Consider the following 21,264-nt stretch of genomic DNA (forward strand, 5'->3'; position numbering starts at 1 on the left):
TCATTCAAAAACGTAAAACAATAACGACATGGGAACAAATAAATGGCAAAATGAAGCGAGTTTGTTACAGTAAAAAAAAGAGTTAGAAAAAGTAAGAGTGAGGTCAAAAAACTGTGTGGCTCAATTCCCCCGCACTTGACTGCCATTACCCATAATGCACTGTGTCCAAAAACCAACCTACCACACAGGTCCTTCCGCCATACACTACCGTTCAAAAGTTTGGGGTCACCCAAACAATTTTGTGGAATATCCTTCATTTCTAAGATCAAGAATAGACTGTCGCGTTTCAGATGAAAGTTCTCTTTTTCTGGCCATTTTGAGCGTTTAATTGACCCCACAAATGTGATGCTCCAGAAACTCAATCTGCTCAAAGGAAGGTCAGTTTTGTAGCTTCTGTAACGAGCTAAACTGTTTTCAGATGTGTGAACATGATTGCACAAGGGTTTTCTAATCATCAATTAGCCTTCTGAGCCAATGAGCAAACACATTGTACCATTAGAACAGTGGAGTGATAGTTGCTGGAAATGGGCCTCTATACATCTATGTAGATATTGCACAAAACAACAGACATTTGCAGCTAGAATAGTCATTTACCACATTAGCAATGTATAGAGTGTACTTCTTTAAAGTTAAGACTAGTTTAAAGTTATCTTCATTGAAAAATAAGGACATTTTAATGTGACCCCAAACTTTTGAACAGTAGTGTATATGCAATCAAACAGTTGCGTCATCAAATTATTTAGACAAATGTAATAATTACAAATAAAGTGTACCTTATGATTATTCTAAGCATGCAGATAAAGTAAATAGTCCCATTTTGGCTGAATAAACATAAAGCACCTTCCATAAAATATGTACATTAACTCAAACAGCATTTAGGCTCCTACAGTGAGGTATTCACCTGAAAGAACAGGTATGACATCACATTGTCATCGAGGACAGGACTTTCGGATCCTTTCGTGACCCCGTATCGATACGCCTGGGACGCCCCACCGCTGTACCAGCCAGGGTAGTAGTACCTGTTAAACAACAACAATGTCAGGCGGAACGTTTGGAGGAAGAACCAGCTCTGGAGAGGACGTTGGCTACCTTATTCTAAAAAACACATCTTCTGAGGCGGACTCGTCAAGGTGGAAAATGTGGTTGGGTGAGAACCACAAGCAGTCTCGCTCTCTGAAGAGGCCAAAAAGGCTGCAGTAGAGAGGCGATACACCTGAAGATACACAAGGGGTACAAACACACATTGTGTCAGACGTGCAATGCTTAAATCCAAACCAGCTTCATTCCTAATTCAATCTCTGTTTACTCCGAGTAGTGAGACAACATGGTTCATTTTGGTCAGTGTTGTTTTCCTCAACGATGACAATGACGAAATAATTTCGTTGATGCCACTTTTTTTCATGACGATAACGAGACGGTGACGAGATAAACATGTCTCTCTGATGACGAAAACATGACGAGACGTGTGTGAGTTTTCGTTGACGAGACGAGAACGGACGAAAATGTTAGTGGGTAATCTGTCAGACGTTTAAAATGCATGACATTTCTGTTTATGGTGTGTGTCAATTATTACAGCAGGCTGCTGCATTCTATCCTTGTTTGGTCACGCCCACCAACTGGCGTGCAGCGCACAACGTGCTCAACACGTCAGACTGTTGTTACTCGTCAGGCAATGGAGCGTGATGGCGGCGGCAGTTTCAACACAGGGGCTCGGTGGTCGCAAACGTAGAGACGACATATGGGTGTATTTTAAATATAACCCAGCAGATAATAAAACAGAGTGTATTGTGAAGGAAGACGGTGACAAATGTGGCCACAAAATATGCGGAAAAAATACGACCAACCTTAAGCGGCACCTTAAGGCTCGCCACAAGGATATTTTTTCGAAGGTAAGTTACAAATGCTGTTAACATAATCGATAAATGTCATAGTAAGCTAATACATTAGTACGTTTTCCACATACTCCTGGGGCAAATGTTACGCTAACGTCAATTCATTATGTGTGTGTTACTTTAGCAGCATGTTTAGCCATGTTTACATTCAGTGACGGTGTGGTTATCTCTTTGTGAGTACGTTCTGTCAGCATGTAACTTGATATGTTAAACAGGTCGAGTTACTGTTATACGTAGAGTCTGCTAGCTTTAGCCTAAAAGCCACAAGTGACGTTGTGCAGCCCCAACCAGGACCTGTGCGTTTACGTTTCCAGTAAAGTTGGGACACGCACGCGCGCACACACACACAACAGTACAGAATGAAAGATTAGAAAGCTTTAGTACAGGGTCAGTTAATAAGCTATGTATTTTTGACTTTTTGACTTTTCATCGACTAAAACTAGTAGGGCTGCAACAACTAATCGATTAAATCGATTAAAATCGATTATTAAAATAGTTGCCGATTAATTTAGTCATCGATTCGTTGGATCTATGCTACGCGCAGTTTTTTTTTTTTTTTTTTTTTTTACATTTTTTTTTTAATTTTTTTTTTAACTAAACCTTTATTTATAAACTGCAACATTTACAAACAGCTAAGAAACAATAATCAAAATAAGTATGGTGCCAGTATGCTGTTTTTTTTCAATAAAATACCGGATAGGATAGAAATGTAGTTTGTCTCTTTTATCCAACTATTAATCGATGTAATAATCGACAGATTAATCGATTATCAAATTAATCGTTAGTTGCAGCCCTAAAAACTAGACTAAAACCCTTTTGAGTTTTCGTCGACTAAAACTGGACTAAAACTATCACATATAAAAGTGACCAAAATGTGACTAAAACTAATAAGCATTTTAGTCCAAAAGACTAAGACTAAGACTAAATGTAAGATGGTTGTCAAAAACAACATTGATTTTGGTAAGATACAAAATATCCCAACCCTACTTATACAGAGGGTTTATTTACCTAAGCCCAAAGAGGATAGGAAGCTATTTGGAAGCAGCTAATAATTGGAGAGAAGCTGTTATTATTCTTATATCTAATTGATAATTGGGGGTGGGTGTGAATCTTTGGGCACCCAACGATTCGATCCAATTCAATTCATCACGATTCTCAATTCAGCATGATTTCTCATTTCAAACCAATTCTCGCAAAGTGTTATTTGGTATAATAGTTAAAATGAAACTTTTTCAAAACAGGTTACAGGTTAGAAAAGCCTCTTCTGGTTGAATGGAGATGGCCTAAAAGTTATTTTTTTTAAAAATTGATTCTTACTACTATATATAATTTTTTTTTAAAAATTAAGTTAAACATTTTTTTATTAAAAACATTTTTTTTTTTAGAAAAATTAGTTATTTTAACATTATGACTATTTAAAATCAGTATGATTAAGAATCACGATACGGCTGTGAATCGATTTTTTGTGCACCTCTGCTGATTATACGCAAAGTCACTTTCAAACATTAACAATGATATGGACTGAAGCATAAAAAACACAAAACATGCAAAATAGTGGGTTTTTTAACAGTATGTCTATTTTAGTCATTAGAAAAAAACTACTTGGTCAAAAAATGTCAGTGTGTGTGTAAATACTTTCTGAGCACATTCAACAATACAGTGCTAATGATATCTGTGATAATTTTGGTCACGACAACATTACATTCCTAGTAACGGTGTAGCTTTATCAGCATGTAGCATGTGGCGCTGAAACACCTGCTGATTGGTAGACTAAACGCATGCATAAAAGGAAATTGAAGGTAGGCCTGGGCCGATAACAAATTTTGCTTAACGATATACTGACCTACAAATTGTTGCCGATAAACGATATTACTGCCATTATTTTTTAATGAGACCAAATCAACCATTGATTGCATGATAATACATAATTATAATGCATGTATATACTTTCAAATGCAATGAATTTGCATTTCTTGTGTGTTTTAAATTGTTATTGAAATTAAAAGGTTTAAATCTCCAAGTTGAATAAAACAAACAATAACAATACAATACACTGTCTGTTAGCAAAACATTGCACCTATAAAAAAAATGTTTTATGAGTTAATAAAATATCTAAAGGAGGGGAAGGGGGGGCTCAAATATACACAAAGTGGCTGAATAAATTATTGACAAACAAAGTTGCACTTAAATATTGAACATGTAGGCAGACAATCAAGTGAGGACCTTTTCAAACAAAAGTGCAAAGTAACAACACAACAGTTTAAACAGATGTATTAACAGCTCATACGCAAAACAAAATTAAGTTTGGCAGATTCCGAGTGAGGAACATCGACATGTGTTCATTTTGCACACGTTAGCTGCTACATGCTAACTAGTTGCACAGTGTGATGTAATATACACAGTGTATTTATTTCAGTATTAAAAAAAAGCTACCTGGTCAAAAAATTGCAGTGTGTGTGTGTGTAATGTTATTATCTCGGATGTGGAGGCCATTTTGGTTTGTAGTTCACATTTTTGAGGAGTTATTGGGCCGGTAAAAAAATGTATCGCTTTTTGGGGGTTTTCAAGTGTCATATATTTTTTCATAGTTTTTTTTGTGTAATGTTCTAATCTTAGAAAAAAAATAAAATTGCTGGCCATTTTGTTTTTTAGTTCCCATTTTTGGGGGTTATTGGGCAGGTTCCATTTTTTTTTAATCGCTTTTTGGGCGTTTTCAGCTGTCATATTTTTTCATAGTTGTTCTTGTGTAATGTTCTAATCTTAGAAAAAAATAAAAAATTGTCGTCCATTTTGGTTTTTAGTTCCCATTTTTGGGGGGTTATTGGGCAGGTTCCATTTTTTTATCGCTTTTTGGGTGTTTTCAGGTGTCAAATTTTTTCATAGTTGTTTTTGTGTAATGTCCTAATCTTAGAAAAAAATAAAAAATTGTCGCCCATTTTGGTTTTTAGTTCCCATTTTTGGGGGGTTATTGGGCAGGGTCCATTTTTTTACCGCTTTTTGGGTGTTTTCAGGTGTCATATTTTTTCATAGTTGTTTTTGTGTAATGTTCTAATCTTAGAAAAAAACATTTTTTGGAGGCCATTTTGGTTTTTAGTTCACATTTTTGAGGAGTTATTGGGCCGGAAAAAATAATTTGTATCGCTTTTTGGGGGTTTTCAAGTGTCATATATTTTTTCATAGTTTTTTTGGTGTAATGTTCTAATCTTAGAGAAAAAATAAAATTGCTAGCCGTTTTGTTTTTTGGTTCCCATTTTTGGGGGGTTATTTATTGGGCAGGTTCCATTTTTTTAATGGCTTTTTGGGCATTTTCAGCTGTCATATTTTTTCATAGTTGTTCTTGTGTAATGTTTTAACATTATAAAAAAAAAATTTTTTGCCGGCGATTTCGGTTTTTAGGTCCCATTTTGGAGGACGAGGTATTGAGCCAGATACATTTTTTCAGCGTTTTTTTGTGTGTGCATGTGAGTATTTTTTGAGCACATTCAACAATACCGTGATAATGGTAACCGTGATAATTTTGGGCGCAATAACCGACATTTCCCTATTGTTACATTCCACTGCACAGTCAAGGACCCTTAATGAGGACAAGATAATTCACCCCTTCTGTTCATTCCGCTACGGTACAAACGCACGGAGCCGCTAAAAGTGATGAAAAGCGTCAATGCTCGTGAAGCGTGCATATGCCGATTTATCGACGCTGAAAAACTTACCGACTTTAAATTTCATTGATAATCGGTTAATTGACTTATCAAATATCGGCCCATGCCTAATTGAAGGCACTACTCGCTGAGCTGAAATGAACCCCAACCGATCAATGTGAAATTTTGTGAGAAAACCTGGAGATGGCTGAGGGAATAGATGCTTTGCATTTGAGGGGCCACGCGTTACAAAAATGTGTTTTTAGTGGCAACACAGGTGAGCGCAAGGTCTATAAAGTTTGCCTTGAAGGTCAGCGGTGTTTGTTCTATCATCAAACACACGACACTTGAGTCCCACAACATGCTGGGTTGGAGCGACACACGCGGTCTGATAAAAATGTTGGAAAAATATATATATATATAAATATAAATATATATACATAGATTCAGTACAAGCCAAAAGTTTGATTTTGAATCGAACATTGTTTTGAATCGAATCGTGTGGTGCCCTAAGATTCACAGCCCTAATATATATATGTATATATATACACATTTGTCTGTGTATATACAGTACAGGCCAAAAGTTTGGACACACCTTCTCATTCAATGCGTTTTGTTTATTCTCATGACTATTTACATTGTAGATTGTCACTGAAGGCATCAAAACTATGAATGAACACATGTAGAGTTATGTACTTAACAAAAACAGGTGAAATAAATGAAAACAAGTTTCATATTCCAGTTTCTTCAAAATAAAACACGTTGACCTGTTGTGGTATGACTGCAGTTGTTCTGTTGTATTGTCTTGTTGTAATTATTATTGTAACTTTGTTTGTGCCGCCCTCTTTGTCAGGTCGCTCTTGAAAAAGGGATTTTCATCTCAATTTAGTCTTTAACTGGTTAAATAAAGGAAATTGAAATGGAAAAAAATAGCCACCCAGTGTTTCCCACATATTCATTTATTTGTGGCGGCCCGCCACGAAATAATTACGTTCGCCACAAATTAAAAAAAAAAATAATAATTTTTATTTTATTTTATTTTATTTATTTTTTGTCCTGTCCAGCTTCTCAGGCAAATCATATAGTTGATGTAGATGCCCATATAGGCTGTTCAGATTTACTTTACAAAAGAGAAGTGTAGGATACTTCTCTTGTTGCCTTATTTGTATTTGACTTTATTAAATGTATTTATATTATCATTTGGTGCAGCCAAAGAGAGAAAAAAGAAGACAGAGGGGGAAATTGTGGGGACGAGAGGGGGATTAGACAGAGAGACAAAAACAACAACAGCAAACACAACAACAACAACAATAGAGCAACATCAGCAAATATGATGGTAAAAGTAATAGCAAATAAGCAGTTAGCGAAAATAAAACACAATACAGAAATGACAATGAGCATTATTACACTACAAATGGAGCAATACAAATACCAATAGAAATAGCGCTATTGATAATGAACAATACCAATACTTTACCTTTATTATCAACAATACAGTTGTTCAAATGCAACAATACATATACCTGTACGTAATGATAACTTGAGATACGAAAGAACGCAGAAAAATGGAGGGGAAGAAAGAGAAGCAACCTACATTAACCTTGTAGATTGTTATAGTAGCAATAGGTTAAGCTTTGTCAGTGAGCTCTTTGTTCAGTGGATCAGATGTTTGATGAAGCTCTGTGTCTATCTACCACCACTACTGTTTTCTGTTTATTTGTTACTGACTGTGGCACGACACCTCTGCCTCTGATTCACTTTATGTTGCTGGTAAATAATATGGTTGTAGTAGTAGGCTAAAGTTAAATTATTTAGTATGCACTAATTAAAGGGGCAGAGCTTTAAGAGACATTTTAGCTTTTATATTTTATAAGATATATTTTTGGTAAGAACCACAATTAATAAATATATTTCAGTGAATAACTTATTGTTCAAATCTGTATATAAATATGTACATAAAGTGTTGTAATTATATTGTAAAATGGATGGATGGATGGACGTTTAAAACAAAACTGTTATTATTAATTAGTAAGTATACATTTTTTGAGCCTTTTTAGAGAAAATCATATCATTGTAGTAAATGATGCAAATTACTCTATTATGTCATGGTGACCACGCCCATAGCCACGCCCCCACCGCCACAGGTATCTCGGCAGTTTATGGGAAACCCTGCCACCCTTTGCTCTGACTACTGCTTTGCACACTCTTGGCATTCTCTCGATGAGCTTCAAGCACACCTGTGAAGTGAAAACCATCTTAGATGACTACCTCTTGAAGCTCATCGAGAGAATGCCAAGAGTGTGCAAAGCAGTAATCAGAGCAAAGGGTGGCTATTTTGAAGGAACTAGAATATAAAACATGTTTTCAGTTAAACCGTATTTAGTTAAGTACATAACTCCACGTGTTCATTCATAGGTTTGATGCCTTCAGTGACAATCTAACTAAAGAAAACGCATTAAATGAGAAGGTGTGTCCAAACTTTTGGCCTGTGTGTGTTTGTGTATATGTATGTATATATATATATTATATATATATATATATATATATATATATATATATATATATATATATATATATATATATATATATGCTAGAAACCGCTGAGTAAACAAAGCATGAGGACATTTAAACAAGCTTATGATTGTTTTCTTATTCGATGTAACCTCTTCACAACCTCATCTTAGAACTTTTGTGTAGATGCGCCACAGTTCACACACTCAAGTACTTACTGGAAGCTTTTGCGCCGGCGATGCACAGCTCCTCGGCCACATAATCCCCGGCTGGGTATCCCAGGAATTTGCAGTCGGACGCTCCCTGGCTGCTGTGATATAAATGAAGCCTCAGAACGGTGGCGGCGGCGGTCGAGCCGGCCGTGTCTGGACACTCCCGATGGGCGTCCCCGTTGTGGTGGTACACAGCCGCAGCGCACGTGTCCGTGGTCGCATCCATGGCTTGCTGGGAGGCCATCTGCAACGTGCCGCCTTTAGGATCAACAAGAATTCAGACTCATCAAGAATGAGCCAATGAAAAAAGGCAAACTAAACTAAAACCAGTTTTACTAGATGTCTTGCTTAGATAGACCACATGTGTCAAAAGTGTGGCCTGGGGGCCATATGCGGCTCGCAGCTATTTTTTTTCTTTTTTTACGACCCGCGGCACATTTAAAGAATAGTATTACAATATGAGAAAACGTTGCATTATTGACACTAATAACACAAAGCTGCCAAGCTTTGTTTTTTTACTTTAAAATGGTGGTTGCAGTGCTGATTGTACAAACAGTAACAAAACTAAACAAAATGTAAAACACAAACATTTTAATAAATAATATACTGTACATTCCATACTGTAGGCCAGTGGTTCTCAACCTTTTTTCAGTGATGTACCCCCTGTGAATTTTTTTTTAAATTCAAGTACCCCCTAATCAGAGCAAAGCATTTTTGGTTGGAAAAAAAGAGATAAAGAAGTAAAATACAGCACTATGTCATCAGTTTCTGATTTATTAAATTGTATAACAGTGCAAAATATTTCTCATTTGTAGTGGTCTTTCTTGAACTATTTGGAAAAAAGATAGGTTACTTTTTATTCATATTTAGAAAGGATTTTTGAATTGTTGCTATTTTTAGAATATTTACAAAAAATCTCACGTACCCCTTGGCATACCTTCAAGTACCCCCAGGGGTACGCGTACCCCCATTTGAGAACCACTGCTGTAGGCCACTCCTTTTTTCCTACAATTTGAACCCTGCAGCTTATAAAATGGTGTGGCTAATTTATGGATTTTTCTTTACTAACTGCCACAATCTTGTGTGTTCAATAGTTTTTATAACCACCGACGGAGACACTGAAAAGGTGTAAATGTATTATACTTGTGTCGTGCTTTTCTACCTTTAAGGTACTCAAAGCGCTTTGACACTATTTCCAAATTCACCCATTCACACACTGATGGCGGGAGTGCCATTCAGGGACCTAACCAACCACACATCAGGAGCAAGGGTGAAGTGTCTTGCTCAAGGACACAACGGGTCGTGACGAGGTTGGTAGAAGGTTGGGGTTGAACCAGGAACCCTCCGGTTGCTGGCACGGCCGCTCTCCCAACCGCGCCACGCCGCCCCCAGCGTTTCTACTCATTTGGATTCTTTATTAATTACTCCAAGCAACGTTTATAAGTTTTACAATATAACAAACTATTCATGCTTACTAAACTTTCTCATGTGTGATGTCTCTAGGGGTGTTTTCATGCATATTTGCACGTGATATCGTTATGTAATCAAGCTAGCATCGTTAGCATTAGCTAATTTGCTAACACGTTTACGAATGTTTGTGTTAACATTATTAACTCACAATGGCATTCTTTTTGTATTGTTGCAGATGAACAAATTCCTCAGTAAATTCACCAAAATGTCACCGTGGAGTTATTGAGTCTGTTTCGCTGATTGGAGAGCTAGCTTCCGCAGCTAGTGGGTCCATGACGATGATTTCTGTTTTGCCTGATCAGCCGTTGTACTGCTGTGTTTCAGACACCGTTTGGAAACAATTAAGGTATGTCAATAAACATTTGCAAAATCTTTGTGTAAATAACTAATTTCACAACATATAGATACAGTATCTGCGGCTTAGTGCATCCGGCAGTGGAGGCTCCTCTATGGGGTCTTGGGGCACTAGGAGGTTAACCCCTTTACTACTGTTACCCCAGGTGGCCCTTGGCAAAGGCCTAGTACCTGACTGCCCCCTAGCCAGGGATACGGTGAAAACCTCAACAGCGGAGCAGGCGGAAGACGGTAGATTTAAGAACTACCACAACGGCTGCGATGGCGGAAGAAGGCTGCAGCAGAAAAGGGTCCCCAGTCGTCTTGGACTCCATGCCACTGGACCCTGACCCGATTCTGTCAAGGATCGTGTGGTGACTGTCTGTGCACCAGTCTCCCCACGTTAAACTAAGTCATGCACAGGTATCCTCCATAAAGGGATACACCCCTACCAGGAGGATCGTCATACTCGTTCGAGTGAGCGCCGATGATGGAGTCCGGTGCCGCTAATATATGGAAAATATTTTTTTCTTCTAAAATTAAGTGGGTGCAGCTTATATACCGGTGAGCTCTGTAGTCCGGAAAATACGTTTTTTTGCATTCTAAGCGATTGCACTATGTATAAATAATAAAACAATAAACACTATCTTAACATCCATATTGCACACTGAGTGACAGTTTTGCACACCAAAAAAAACCAAAAGTAAGCAATCTTACATTTTAAGTAGTCACCATTCGCAACAATATTGAAGGTAGACATTTTGTGGTGGTTAACTTCTTTCTGCTATGTGACAATTGAGATGTTTAACATAATTGATTTAAAAAATAAATAAAAAAAACTCTCCAATGAGGAGAGATTAGCTATACTGTGCTGTAAGTGGGTTAGTGTGAGCAAATCGAGCGCTCCTTTTCTCCTAAGAGCCTTGCTGTAAGCCTGAACGTAAATAAACATGGCATCAATCATGGGATTCTTTCTTTACTGTTTCAGAGGAAGACTTTTTTGTTTGCACCAAAATGTTTAGCTAACATTCTGCGAGGAGTGGAAAAAAAAACCATTGTGCTTCAGTACATCGAACCTTATCAGACACCTGAAACAACCGCATTGCTACAACAATGTTTTAAAAGCCTATGAAAACGCCTGCTGATAAAACAAACTGACCCACAGCCAGCCGTGAAGAAAGGCCCGGAGTTCTTCCTTTTGTCGCTGCGTTTTTTAATGTGCAAAAAAGTTTGCCAGAAACAACCCCAGGGCAAAAGCAGTCTGTGACGTCATCATAAAAATGATGGCTCTGAACGAACAAATCCAAACAAGTGAGTTCCTCTTTCTCCTTTTTTAGCACCAATTCCTGTTCGGGATTTGTTGGTTTAGCTTCCATTGTGGACTCCGTCTATCTATGTGTGCATCTCGCAGTAAAGTTCTTTTAAAGTGACGTGGAAATGTTACCGCAAAAGTAACACCGTTGCTAGAAGTAATATAAGATATAAAAACTATATATTATAGTTATAATCATAATAATGTAATGTAAATATATTCAATATTGCATCATTACAACCAACGATATAATATGGAATGTCGTATTACGATATGTATTGTAATATCGCAGAGATTGAATGTTGGAGAGTAAGAAGGATCGTGGTTTTCCTCTATGACATTTGAATAATAGTTGATTGATTAAAACTTTTATTAGTAAATTGCACAGTACAGTACATATTCCGTACAATTGACCACTAAATGGTAACACCCGAATAAGTTTTTCAACTTGTTTAAGTCGGGGTCCACGTTAATCAATTCATGGTACAAATATATACTATCAGCATAATACAGTCATCACACAAGTTAATCATCAGAGTATATACATTGAATTATTTACATTATTTTCACAATCCGAAGGTGGGATGCTATCAGCACTTAGGTAATCAACAATTATATCATCTGAGAAATGGACATTGTAACAGTGTAGGTCTGACTTGGTAGGATATGTACAGCGAGCAGTGAACATAGTGAGCTCAGAAAGCATAAGAACAAGTATATACGTTTGATTATTTACATTTGATTATTTACAATCCGGGGAGGTGGGATGTGGTGGGGGGAGGGTGTTAGTCTAGGGTTGTAGTTGCCAGGAGGTGTTCTTTTATTGCGGTTTTGAAGGAGGATAGAGATGCACTTTGTTTTACACCTGTTGGGAGTGCATTCCACATTGATGTGGCATAGAAGGAGAATGAGTTAAGACCTTTGTTAGATCGGAATCTGGGTTTAACGTGGTTAGTGGAGCTCTCCCTGGTGTTGTGGTTATGGCGGTCATTTATGTTATGGAAGTAAATTGACATGTACTTCGGTATCAGGGAGGTGTAGCGAATTTTATAGACTAGGCTCAGTGCAAGTTGTTTTACTGTGTCCTCCACCCTGAGCCAGCCCATTTTGGAGAAGTGGGTAGGAGTGAGGTGTGATCTGGGGTGGAGGTCTAGAAGTAACCTGACTAGCTTGTTCTGGGATGTTTGGAGTCTAGATTTGAGGGTTTTGGAGGTGCTGGGGTACCAGGAGGTGCAAGTGTAGTCGAAAAAGGGTTGAAAGAGTTCCCGCTAGAATCTTCATGGTGCTTTTATTGACCAGAGAGGAGATTCTGCAGAGAAATCTCGTTTGTTGGTTGATCTTTTTGATTACCTTGGTTGCCATTTTATCACAGGAAAGATTAGCCTCTAGAATGGAACCTAGGTTGGTGTATCTGCTTACTTTCTCTTTTAACTGTTCTATGTACACTTCTGTTAAAATGTAATAATCACTTATTCTTCTGTTGTTTGAAACTTTACATTAGTTTTGTATGATACCACAAATGTAGGTATCGATCCTATACCAAGTAGTTACAGGATCATACATTGGTCATAATTTAAGTCCTCATGGTACTTTAGAGGCGGTATAGTACCGAATATGAATCATTAGTATCGGGGTACTATACTCCTACCGGTATAGATAGATAAATAGATAGATAGTACTTTATTGATTCCTTCAGGAAAATTAAAATTCCAGCAGCAGTGTACAAAATTGAGGTTGAATTTAAAAAGTAAAAAGTAAATAATGGGGGTATAAATGGAAACAAAATAGAAAAATATTACAATAGAATAAAAATATAACAGTAAAATAAGAATATAACAAGAGAAACTATGCAGTAGTGACCATGTTATGAAAAAGTATTGCACTGTTATTGTTTTGCATCCCCTGTCATCCTAGTACCCCCCCTACCCCCAGAGAGGAGTTGTACAGTCTAATGGCGTGTGGGACAAAGGAGTTGTTTAGTCTATTAGTCCTGCAATTGGGATGAAATAGTCTAGCACTGAACAGGCTCCTCTGGCTACTGATAACGGTATGCAGAGGGTGACTGGCATCATCCAGGATGCTCACTAGTTTTTCCACAGTCCTCTTCTCTGCCACCGTCACCAGTGAGTCCAGTTTTATTCCGATTGTAGAACCGGCCCGCCTGATCAGTTTCTCCAGACTACAACCCTAGCAGAGAGTAACCAGCTAAGAAGAGGAAATTAGCGAGTCAGGAGAGACAGCAACACTTTAATTCACAGCTATGAATGAGTAGATCGCCGACACACATTTAAAACCCAGGTAATGGCGACCGGGGCCAAAGTGTCTGAACATTCTGTGGTTCTAGAAGGCACAAAAACCAGATCAAGGATGTCTGCTCGCCAAGTAGGGACATTTATTTTTTCACTTGGCAGGCAGCTAAGTATAAATATATCTATTGATTGTTTGATGGAAACTTTTATTAGTAGATTGCACAGTGCAGTACATATTCCGTACAATTGACCACTAAATGGTAAGTCCCGAATAAGTTTTTCAACTTGTTTAAGTCGAGGTCCACGTTAATCAATTCATGCATAGATCCACAAATATCCACAAACGGCACAATACTGCATATGTCAGTAGTCAAAGGAGGAGCCTTGTAGACATATAGTACTAAACAATATTAACAATTAGAGATGTCCGATAATATCGGCCGGCCGATATTATCGGCCGATAAATGCTTTAAAATGTAATATCGGAAATTATCGGTATCGTTTTTTTTTATTATCGGTATCGTTTTTTTTTGTTTTGTTTTTTTATTAAATCAACATAAAAAACACAAGATACACTTACAATTAGTGCACCAACCCAAAAAACCTCCCTCCCCCATTTACACTCATTCACACAAAAGGGTTGTTTCCTTCTGTTATTAATATTGTGGTTCCTACATTATATATCAATATATATCAATACAGTCTGCAAGGGATACAGTCCGTAAGCACACATGATTGTGCGTGCTGCTGGTCCACTAATAGTACTAACCTTTAACAGTTAATTTTACTAATTTTCATTAATTACTAGTTTCTATGTAACTGATTTTATATTGTTTTACTTTCTTTTTTATTCAAGAAAATGTTTTTAATTTATTTATCTTATTTTATTTTATTAATTTAAAAAAAAAAGGACCTTATCTTCACCATACCTGGTTGTCCAAATTAGGCATAATGTGTTAATTCCACAACTGTATATATCAGTATCGGTATCGGTTGATATCGGTATCGGTAATTAAAGAGTTGGACAATATCGGAATATCGGATATCGGCAAAAAGCCATTATCGGACATCCCTATTAACAATATGATATTGTAGGGCTGGGCGATATATCGATGTACTCAATATATTGATATACTCGATATATCGCGGGTTTGTCTCTGTGCAATATAGAAAATGACTATATCGTGATATTCGAGTATATGTACTCACGCAGTTGCTTTTAGCTGCGGGCATTACACTGCATGCGTTTCCCACTCTTTCTTGTCTCTCCTTCTCACAGAGTCTTAAAACAAGCGCACCTTCTTACATACGTCACATACTGTCACGTGTGCAACGTCACACGCCCTCGCGGAGCAGAGAGGTAGCGACATGGTAACGTTAGCTGTGATGCTAACGGTGCGGTGCGGGTGGTAATACGAGAGACAGAAGGTGCCAATCTGGTAACAAATGAAGGAAGAATTCATTCCCAAGAAAAACAGCACGGGGTCCATCGTCTGGCGGTGGTTTGGCTTCAAGCGGGAAGATGTTGAAGAATTATGCGGCAAAAGCGTTGCTACAAAAAGTAGCACCACTGCTAATGTAGCATCATTTGAAAAGTCAACCGCTAGAGAATAAGGAGTGCTTGAAACTCTGCATGTCAACATCTCCGTTCGGTGCCACACCAACAAAATCCCGAAGCAACCATTTCCAGATCAACACCGTACGAAAAAAATTGTCAACAGAAGGAGATAACGTCCGCAGGAACCTACCACATAGTGAAGGACATACACTATTTGATTTCCTATTATGCAGCTCATTTTTATTTGACAGTTATTGTAATATCTTGTGTGACATCATGCACAAAAGTGCACTTTATTTGTTTTAAACTATTGTAGTGGCAGTCTGTACAAAAAGTGCACTTTAATTTAGTGTTTTTTTGATTTGTCATCTTAGTGACATCATGCACAAAAGTGCACTCATAGCTTGTTTTAAAATGTCTCTGACAATCTTGCACTTTCTGTTTTGAAATGACATGAATGTTTGTGCTACTGCTTAAAGGCCTACTGTAAGCCACTACTACCGACCACGCAGTCTGATAGTTTATATATAAATGATGAAATCTTAACATTGCAACACATGCCAATACGGCCGGGTTAGATTAGTAAAGTGCAATTTTAAATTTCCCGCGAAATATCCTGCTGAAAACGTCTCGGTATGATGATGTTTGCGCGATTAAGTCGTCTGTTTTCATCGCAAAATTCCACAGTATTCAGGACATCTGTGTTGGTGAATCTTTTGCAATTTGTTTAATGAACAATGGAGATAGCAAAGAAGAAAGCTGTAGGTGGGAAGCGGTGTATTAGTGGCCGGCTGCAGCAACAAAATCACGTAGCGGCTACGTTGTAGCCGGTGTTTCATTGTTTACATTCCCGAATGATGACAGTCAAGCTTTACCATTGGCCTGTGGAGATGGGACAACAGAGACTCTTACCAGGAGGACTTTGAGTTGGATACGCGCTACCGTGAGTACGCAGCTGCGGCTTCCAAACATTTGATCGCTTGCCCGTAAGTGCGTGCCGCTATGTGCATGTCACATACGTAACTTTGGGGAAATATATGTGCTCTATGAACTTTCCGGAGGTGAACGGTACTTTGGGCTGTGGGATTGAGTGTGTTGTGCGGGTGTTTGATTTGTATTGGCGGGTTATATGGACGGGAGGGGGGAGGTGTTTGTTATGCGTTAATTTGTGGCATATTAAATATAAGCCTGGTTGTGTTGTGGCTAATAGAGTATATATATGTCTTGTGTTTATTTACTGTTTTAGTCATTCCCAGCTGAATATCAGGTCCCACCCGCCTCTCACAGCATCTTCCCTATCTGAATCACCCTCACTGCCCTTTAGTCCTTCACTCTCACTTTCCTCATCCACGAATCTTTCATCCTCGCTCAAATTAACGGGGAAATCGTCGCTTTCTCGGTCCGAATCGCTCTCGCTGCTGGTGGCCATGATTGTAAACAATGTGCAGATGTGAGGAGCTCCACAACCTGTGACGTCACGCTACTTCCGGTACAGGCAAGGCTTTTTTATCAGCGACCAAATGTTGCGAACTTTATCGTCGATGTTCTCTACTAAATCCTTTCAGCAAAAATATGGCAATATCGCGAAATGATCAAGTATGACACATAGAATGGATCTGCTATCCCCGTTTAAATAAGAAAATCTCATTTCAGTAGGCCTTTAATAACTGTTTAATAAATACAGTTTTGCTAAATTGACTTAGTTGTGTATTCCCTCTCTGCATGAAAGTTTAAAATGAGCATATATTAATGCATTATGAACAAGAATGTTTTAATGTAGACACATAGAATCATCATACTGCTGTGATTATATGCTTCAAGTGTTCACTCAAGGCTAAGGCAAAATATTGAGATATATATCGTGACATGGCCTAAAAATATCGAGATATTAATAAAAGGCCATATCGCCCAGCTCTATGATATTGTATGAATAATCGATTTAAAATCAAATCGTATCAAATATCATTTTTTGTGATAATGAACCATTGGTATTTGTGATGTTCTAACTTCCAGCACTGTGATTGATGGCTTGGTTTTATTGATATTATATTATCTGACGGCAGAGGAAAAGCACCAAGTTCAACGTTCAATACTTGTGTCGCTTACTGCTTTTTCATGTATTACTTCAGCACTCGAAATGGGCCGGATGTTTTATTTTAGGAAATGGCTAAGAGTGTGCAATCTGTTCAAGTCTGTTAAAAACAATAAATGACTTCATAAAGTGTGGTTATATTTATCTATATTTTGGTCAGCCATAAGGTAATGCATTTAAATTTAAATAACTCAAGTTGAGGGCTTTTCTCAGCATATTTTAGGTGAAATTAAACAAGATAATATCGAGATTCAATTATCATAAATAATTAATCACTGAATGGACATGACCATGGAATGGGACATTTAGGAACACCTAGGCCCTGAAAAAAGCAGAATTGTGTCATTAATGATTATGTTATTCTGTGAAATGTGATATTGTGCAAGGTTTGACAAAAAAAATGTTTAAAGGGGAACTGCACTTGTTTTGGATTTTTGCCTATCATTCACAATCCTTATGTAAGACAAGAACACAAACATATGTTTTTCTTTTTCTATGCATTCTAATTTGTAAAAGACAGCAAGCAAGTATGAGGCAGCTAAAAATGCAGCTAATGGTTCCACCCATGAAGCAGTCTAAAAAACACTCAAAAACCGCCAACAATATTCCATTTACATCTCGGAATATTAACCAAGTGTTTGTAATATTTTTAACATAAGCGCTAACGCAGACAAACTGTTTTCACATGGTGAGCTGTTGCATTGCCGCTGATGTGGTGAAAGCTACTTATTGATTATGTGTCATGCCTCTCACCTGGATAGTAGAAGAATGTGGCCATAAAACGAGAAATTGGTCAACTTTGACGGGGAGATGGTGAGAAAGACACACAAATATGCTCGTTTGCCACACATTTCTTTTAACCCTTCGTGAGGATTATGGTGAAATGTCTATCTAAAAAGGGGAAAGTATGAACATCCCCTCAGTCGGCAAACTAGACAGTAAGTGATTGTTTTATTATGTTCACAGTTTGTATATCGTGTTCAGCACTTAGCAAGACTGCTGCTTAGTGTTGTTGTTGAAGGTAAAAGCGAATGTTGTGATGAGTTTGTGAAACTAATACATCGCCTTGTACTTAAAATGAGCAAAATACGAAAATGTTACATATTATTATGAATGTGCATGTTACTACATTACATACATACATATATACATACATACTAGAGATGTCCGATAATATCGGACTATCGGACTACCGATATTATCGGCCGATAAATGCTTTAAAATATAATATCGGAAATTATCGGTATCGGTTTCAAAAAGTAAAATGTATGACTTTTTAAAACGCCGCTGTGTACACGGACGTAGGGAGAAGTGCAGAGCGCCAATAAACCTTAAAGGCACTGCCTTTGCGTGCCGGCCCTAATAACATAATATCTACTGCTTTTCACACACACAAGTGAATGCAACGCATACTTGGTCAACAGCCATACAGGTCACACCGAGGGTGACCGTATAAACAACTTTAACACTGTTACAAATATGCGCCACACTGTGAACCCACACCAAACAAGAATGACAAACACATTTCGGGAGAACATCCGCACCGCAACACAACATAAACACAACAGAACAAATACCCAGAACCCCTTGCAGCACTAACTCTTCCGGGACACTACAATATGCACCCCCCCCACCCCCCAAGGTAGAGGTCAAACTTTAACGGAAGTAAACAAGGTAGAAGTCAAACTTTCACATACTCATTATTTCCAACTATTATATATATACAGTCAAGAAAATAAGTATTTGAACACCCTGCTATTTTGCAAGTTTTCCCACTTAGAAATCATGGAGGGGTCTGAAATTTTCACAATACATTTCCCCAAAAAATGTGACTTTTACTCTAGTGCGACTTATATAAAGTTACAGACATTATGTGTTTTGTTTAAGGCTAAAAGTAAAACATTACCAGCAAATTTACAAAAAATGTTTGTCATCGCTTCTGGGAATACAGAGCATAGAAGAAAAGGTCATTTCAAACATCAGTATTCAAGGACAACTTTAAAACAAATGTGGTGGGGGTTAAACTGTGGAATTCTCTTTACAATGAGATAAAAGACTGTAAACATATATTCCAATTGAAAAATATATATAAAGACAGAACAACAAGATCATATGGACAGCCATAAGTGTTTACATTTTGCTTTATATTTATTATTTTACTTGTTTTTTTTATCTGGTTTTGTATTTGTTTTGTATCATCCCGTGAGGTGTATATTACCTTTTTTGTCCGGTTTGTACTTCATGAAGTTTTGCACTTGTTGTGTTTTTTTGTTTGTTTTCATTATATTTGGATGTATTTGTTTGGTTTGTATGATATCTATTAAGTAAGACTACGCATTATGTTGAAGGGGGCAGGAAAATATAAGATTTTTCTTCATCCTGCTCCTTCTCAGGCATTGGTGTGTAAATGTGTGTTTAGTTGCTGAGGTTTAAGTGTCTATCGATCAAAGATGCACATCAATGAAGGAGATAAATAAAAAATGAAATGAAATATATGTTTTTTCTTTATTATGCGTTTTCGGCCGGTGCGATTTATACTCCGGAGCGATTTATAATCCAAAAAACGCGGTATATATTTTGCATTCTATTGTAGTTACTTTATTGAGTTTACAACCCTCTGGCGCTGTTTTGTACTGTTTCTGTACTTGTTCTGATTGTCATTATTTCTTTGCTCGTATGGATGTTGCATATTATTAAATTATCGCTTGTATGGATGTTGCATTTGGGGAGCTCCACAAACCCCGTTAAACCCAGATTCCGATCTAACAAAGGTCTTAACTCATTCTCCTTCTATGCCACATCAATATGGAACGCACTCCCAACATGTGTAAAAGAAAGTGCATCTCTATTATCCTTCAAATCCGCACTAAAAGAACACCTCCAGACAACTTCAACCCTTGACTAACACCCTCCCCTCACCACATCCCACCTCCCCGGATTGTAAATAATCAAATGTATATACTCGTTCTTATGCTTTCTGAACTCACTTTGTTCACTGCTCGCTGTACATATCCTACCAAGTCAGACCTACTATGTTACAATCTCCATTTCTCTGATGATGCAATTGTTGATGACTGAAGTGCTGATATCAACCCCCCCCCCCCCCCCCCACATCCCACCCCTAGGATTGTAAATAATGTAAATAATTCAATGTATATTAGGGCTGTGAATCTTTGGGTGTCCCACGATTCGATTCAATATCGATTCTTGGGGTCACGATTCGATTCAAAATCGATTTTTTTTTTCAATTCACCACGATTCTCGATTCAATAAAAGATTTTTTTCCCGATTCAAAAGGATTCTCTATTCATTCAATACATAGATTTCAGCAGGATCTACCCCAGTCTGCTGACATGCAAGCAGAGTAGTAGATTTTTGTAAAAAGCTTTTATAATTGTAAAGGACAATGTTTTATCAACTGATTGCAATAATGTCAATTTGTTTTAACTATTAAATGAACCAAAAATATGACTTATTTTATCTTTGTGAAAATATTGGACACAGTGTGTTGTCAAGCTTATGAGATGCGATGCAAGTGTAAGCCACTGTGACACTATTGTTCTTTTTTTATTTTTTTTTTATAAATGTCTAATGATAATGTCAATGAGGGATTTTTAATCACTGCTATGTTGAAATTGTAACTAATATTGATACTGTTGTTGATAATATTCATTTTGGTTTCACTACTTTTGGTTTGTTCTGTGTGGTGTTTGTGTCTCCTCTCAATTGCTCTGTTTATTGCAGTTCTGAGTGTTGCTGGGTCGGGTTTGGTTTTGGAATTGGATTGCATTGTTATGGTATTGTCTGTGTCTGTCTATGTGATGTCAAGGCTTGGTTAGCCCAGAATTTTTTTAATAATGAATGAGGGAAAAACGGAAATTTCAGTTTTTGGTCCGGCCCTCACTGACTTGGGACCATTGCAAAATGATGTGCGTCCCAAAGTCACCAGCCTTGGCGTCACTATGGACAGCGATTTTAAATTCGACAAACAAGTCAA

General features: G+C 37.5%; 1 protein-coding gene across 2 annotated transcripts in view; it reads right to left on the minus strand.

Annotated features, from left to right (window-relative positions):
- Positions 1–21,264, minus strand: part of jak2b (Janus kinase 2b) — a 69,126-nt gene that overhangs the window by 43,260 nt on the left and 4,602 nt on the right. For both annotated transcript variants that reach the window (XM_062025064.1, XM_062025065.1), the window contains 3 exons: positions 8,260–8,511; positions 1,090–1,213; positions 902–1,019 (listed from right to left, as the gene is read on the minus strand). In XM_062025064.1, the coding sequence (XP_061881048.1) occupies positions 902–1,019; positions 1,090–1,213; positions 8,260–8,497 (480 nt within the window). In that variant the 5' untranslated portion in view covers positions 8,498–8,511. The remainder of the gene's footprint in view (positions 1–901; positions 1,020–1,089; positions 1,214–8,259; positions 8,512–21,264) is intronic.

Source organism: Entelurus aequoreus, linkage group LG17 (assembly GCF_033978785.1).
Source record: "Entelurus aequoreus isolate RoL-2023_Sb linkage group LG17, RoL_Eaeq_v1.1, whole genome shotgun sequence".
NCBI lineage: Eukaryota > Metazoa > Chordata > Actinopteri > Syngnathiformes > Syngnathidae > Entelurus > Entelurus aequoreus.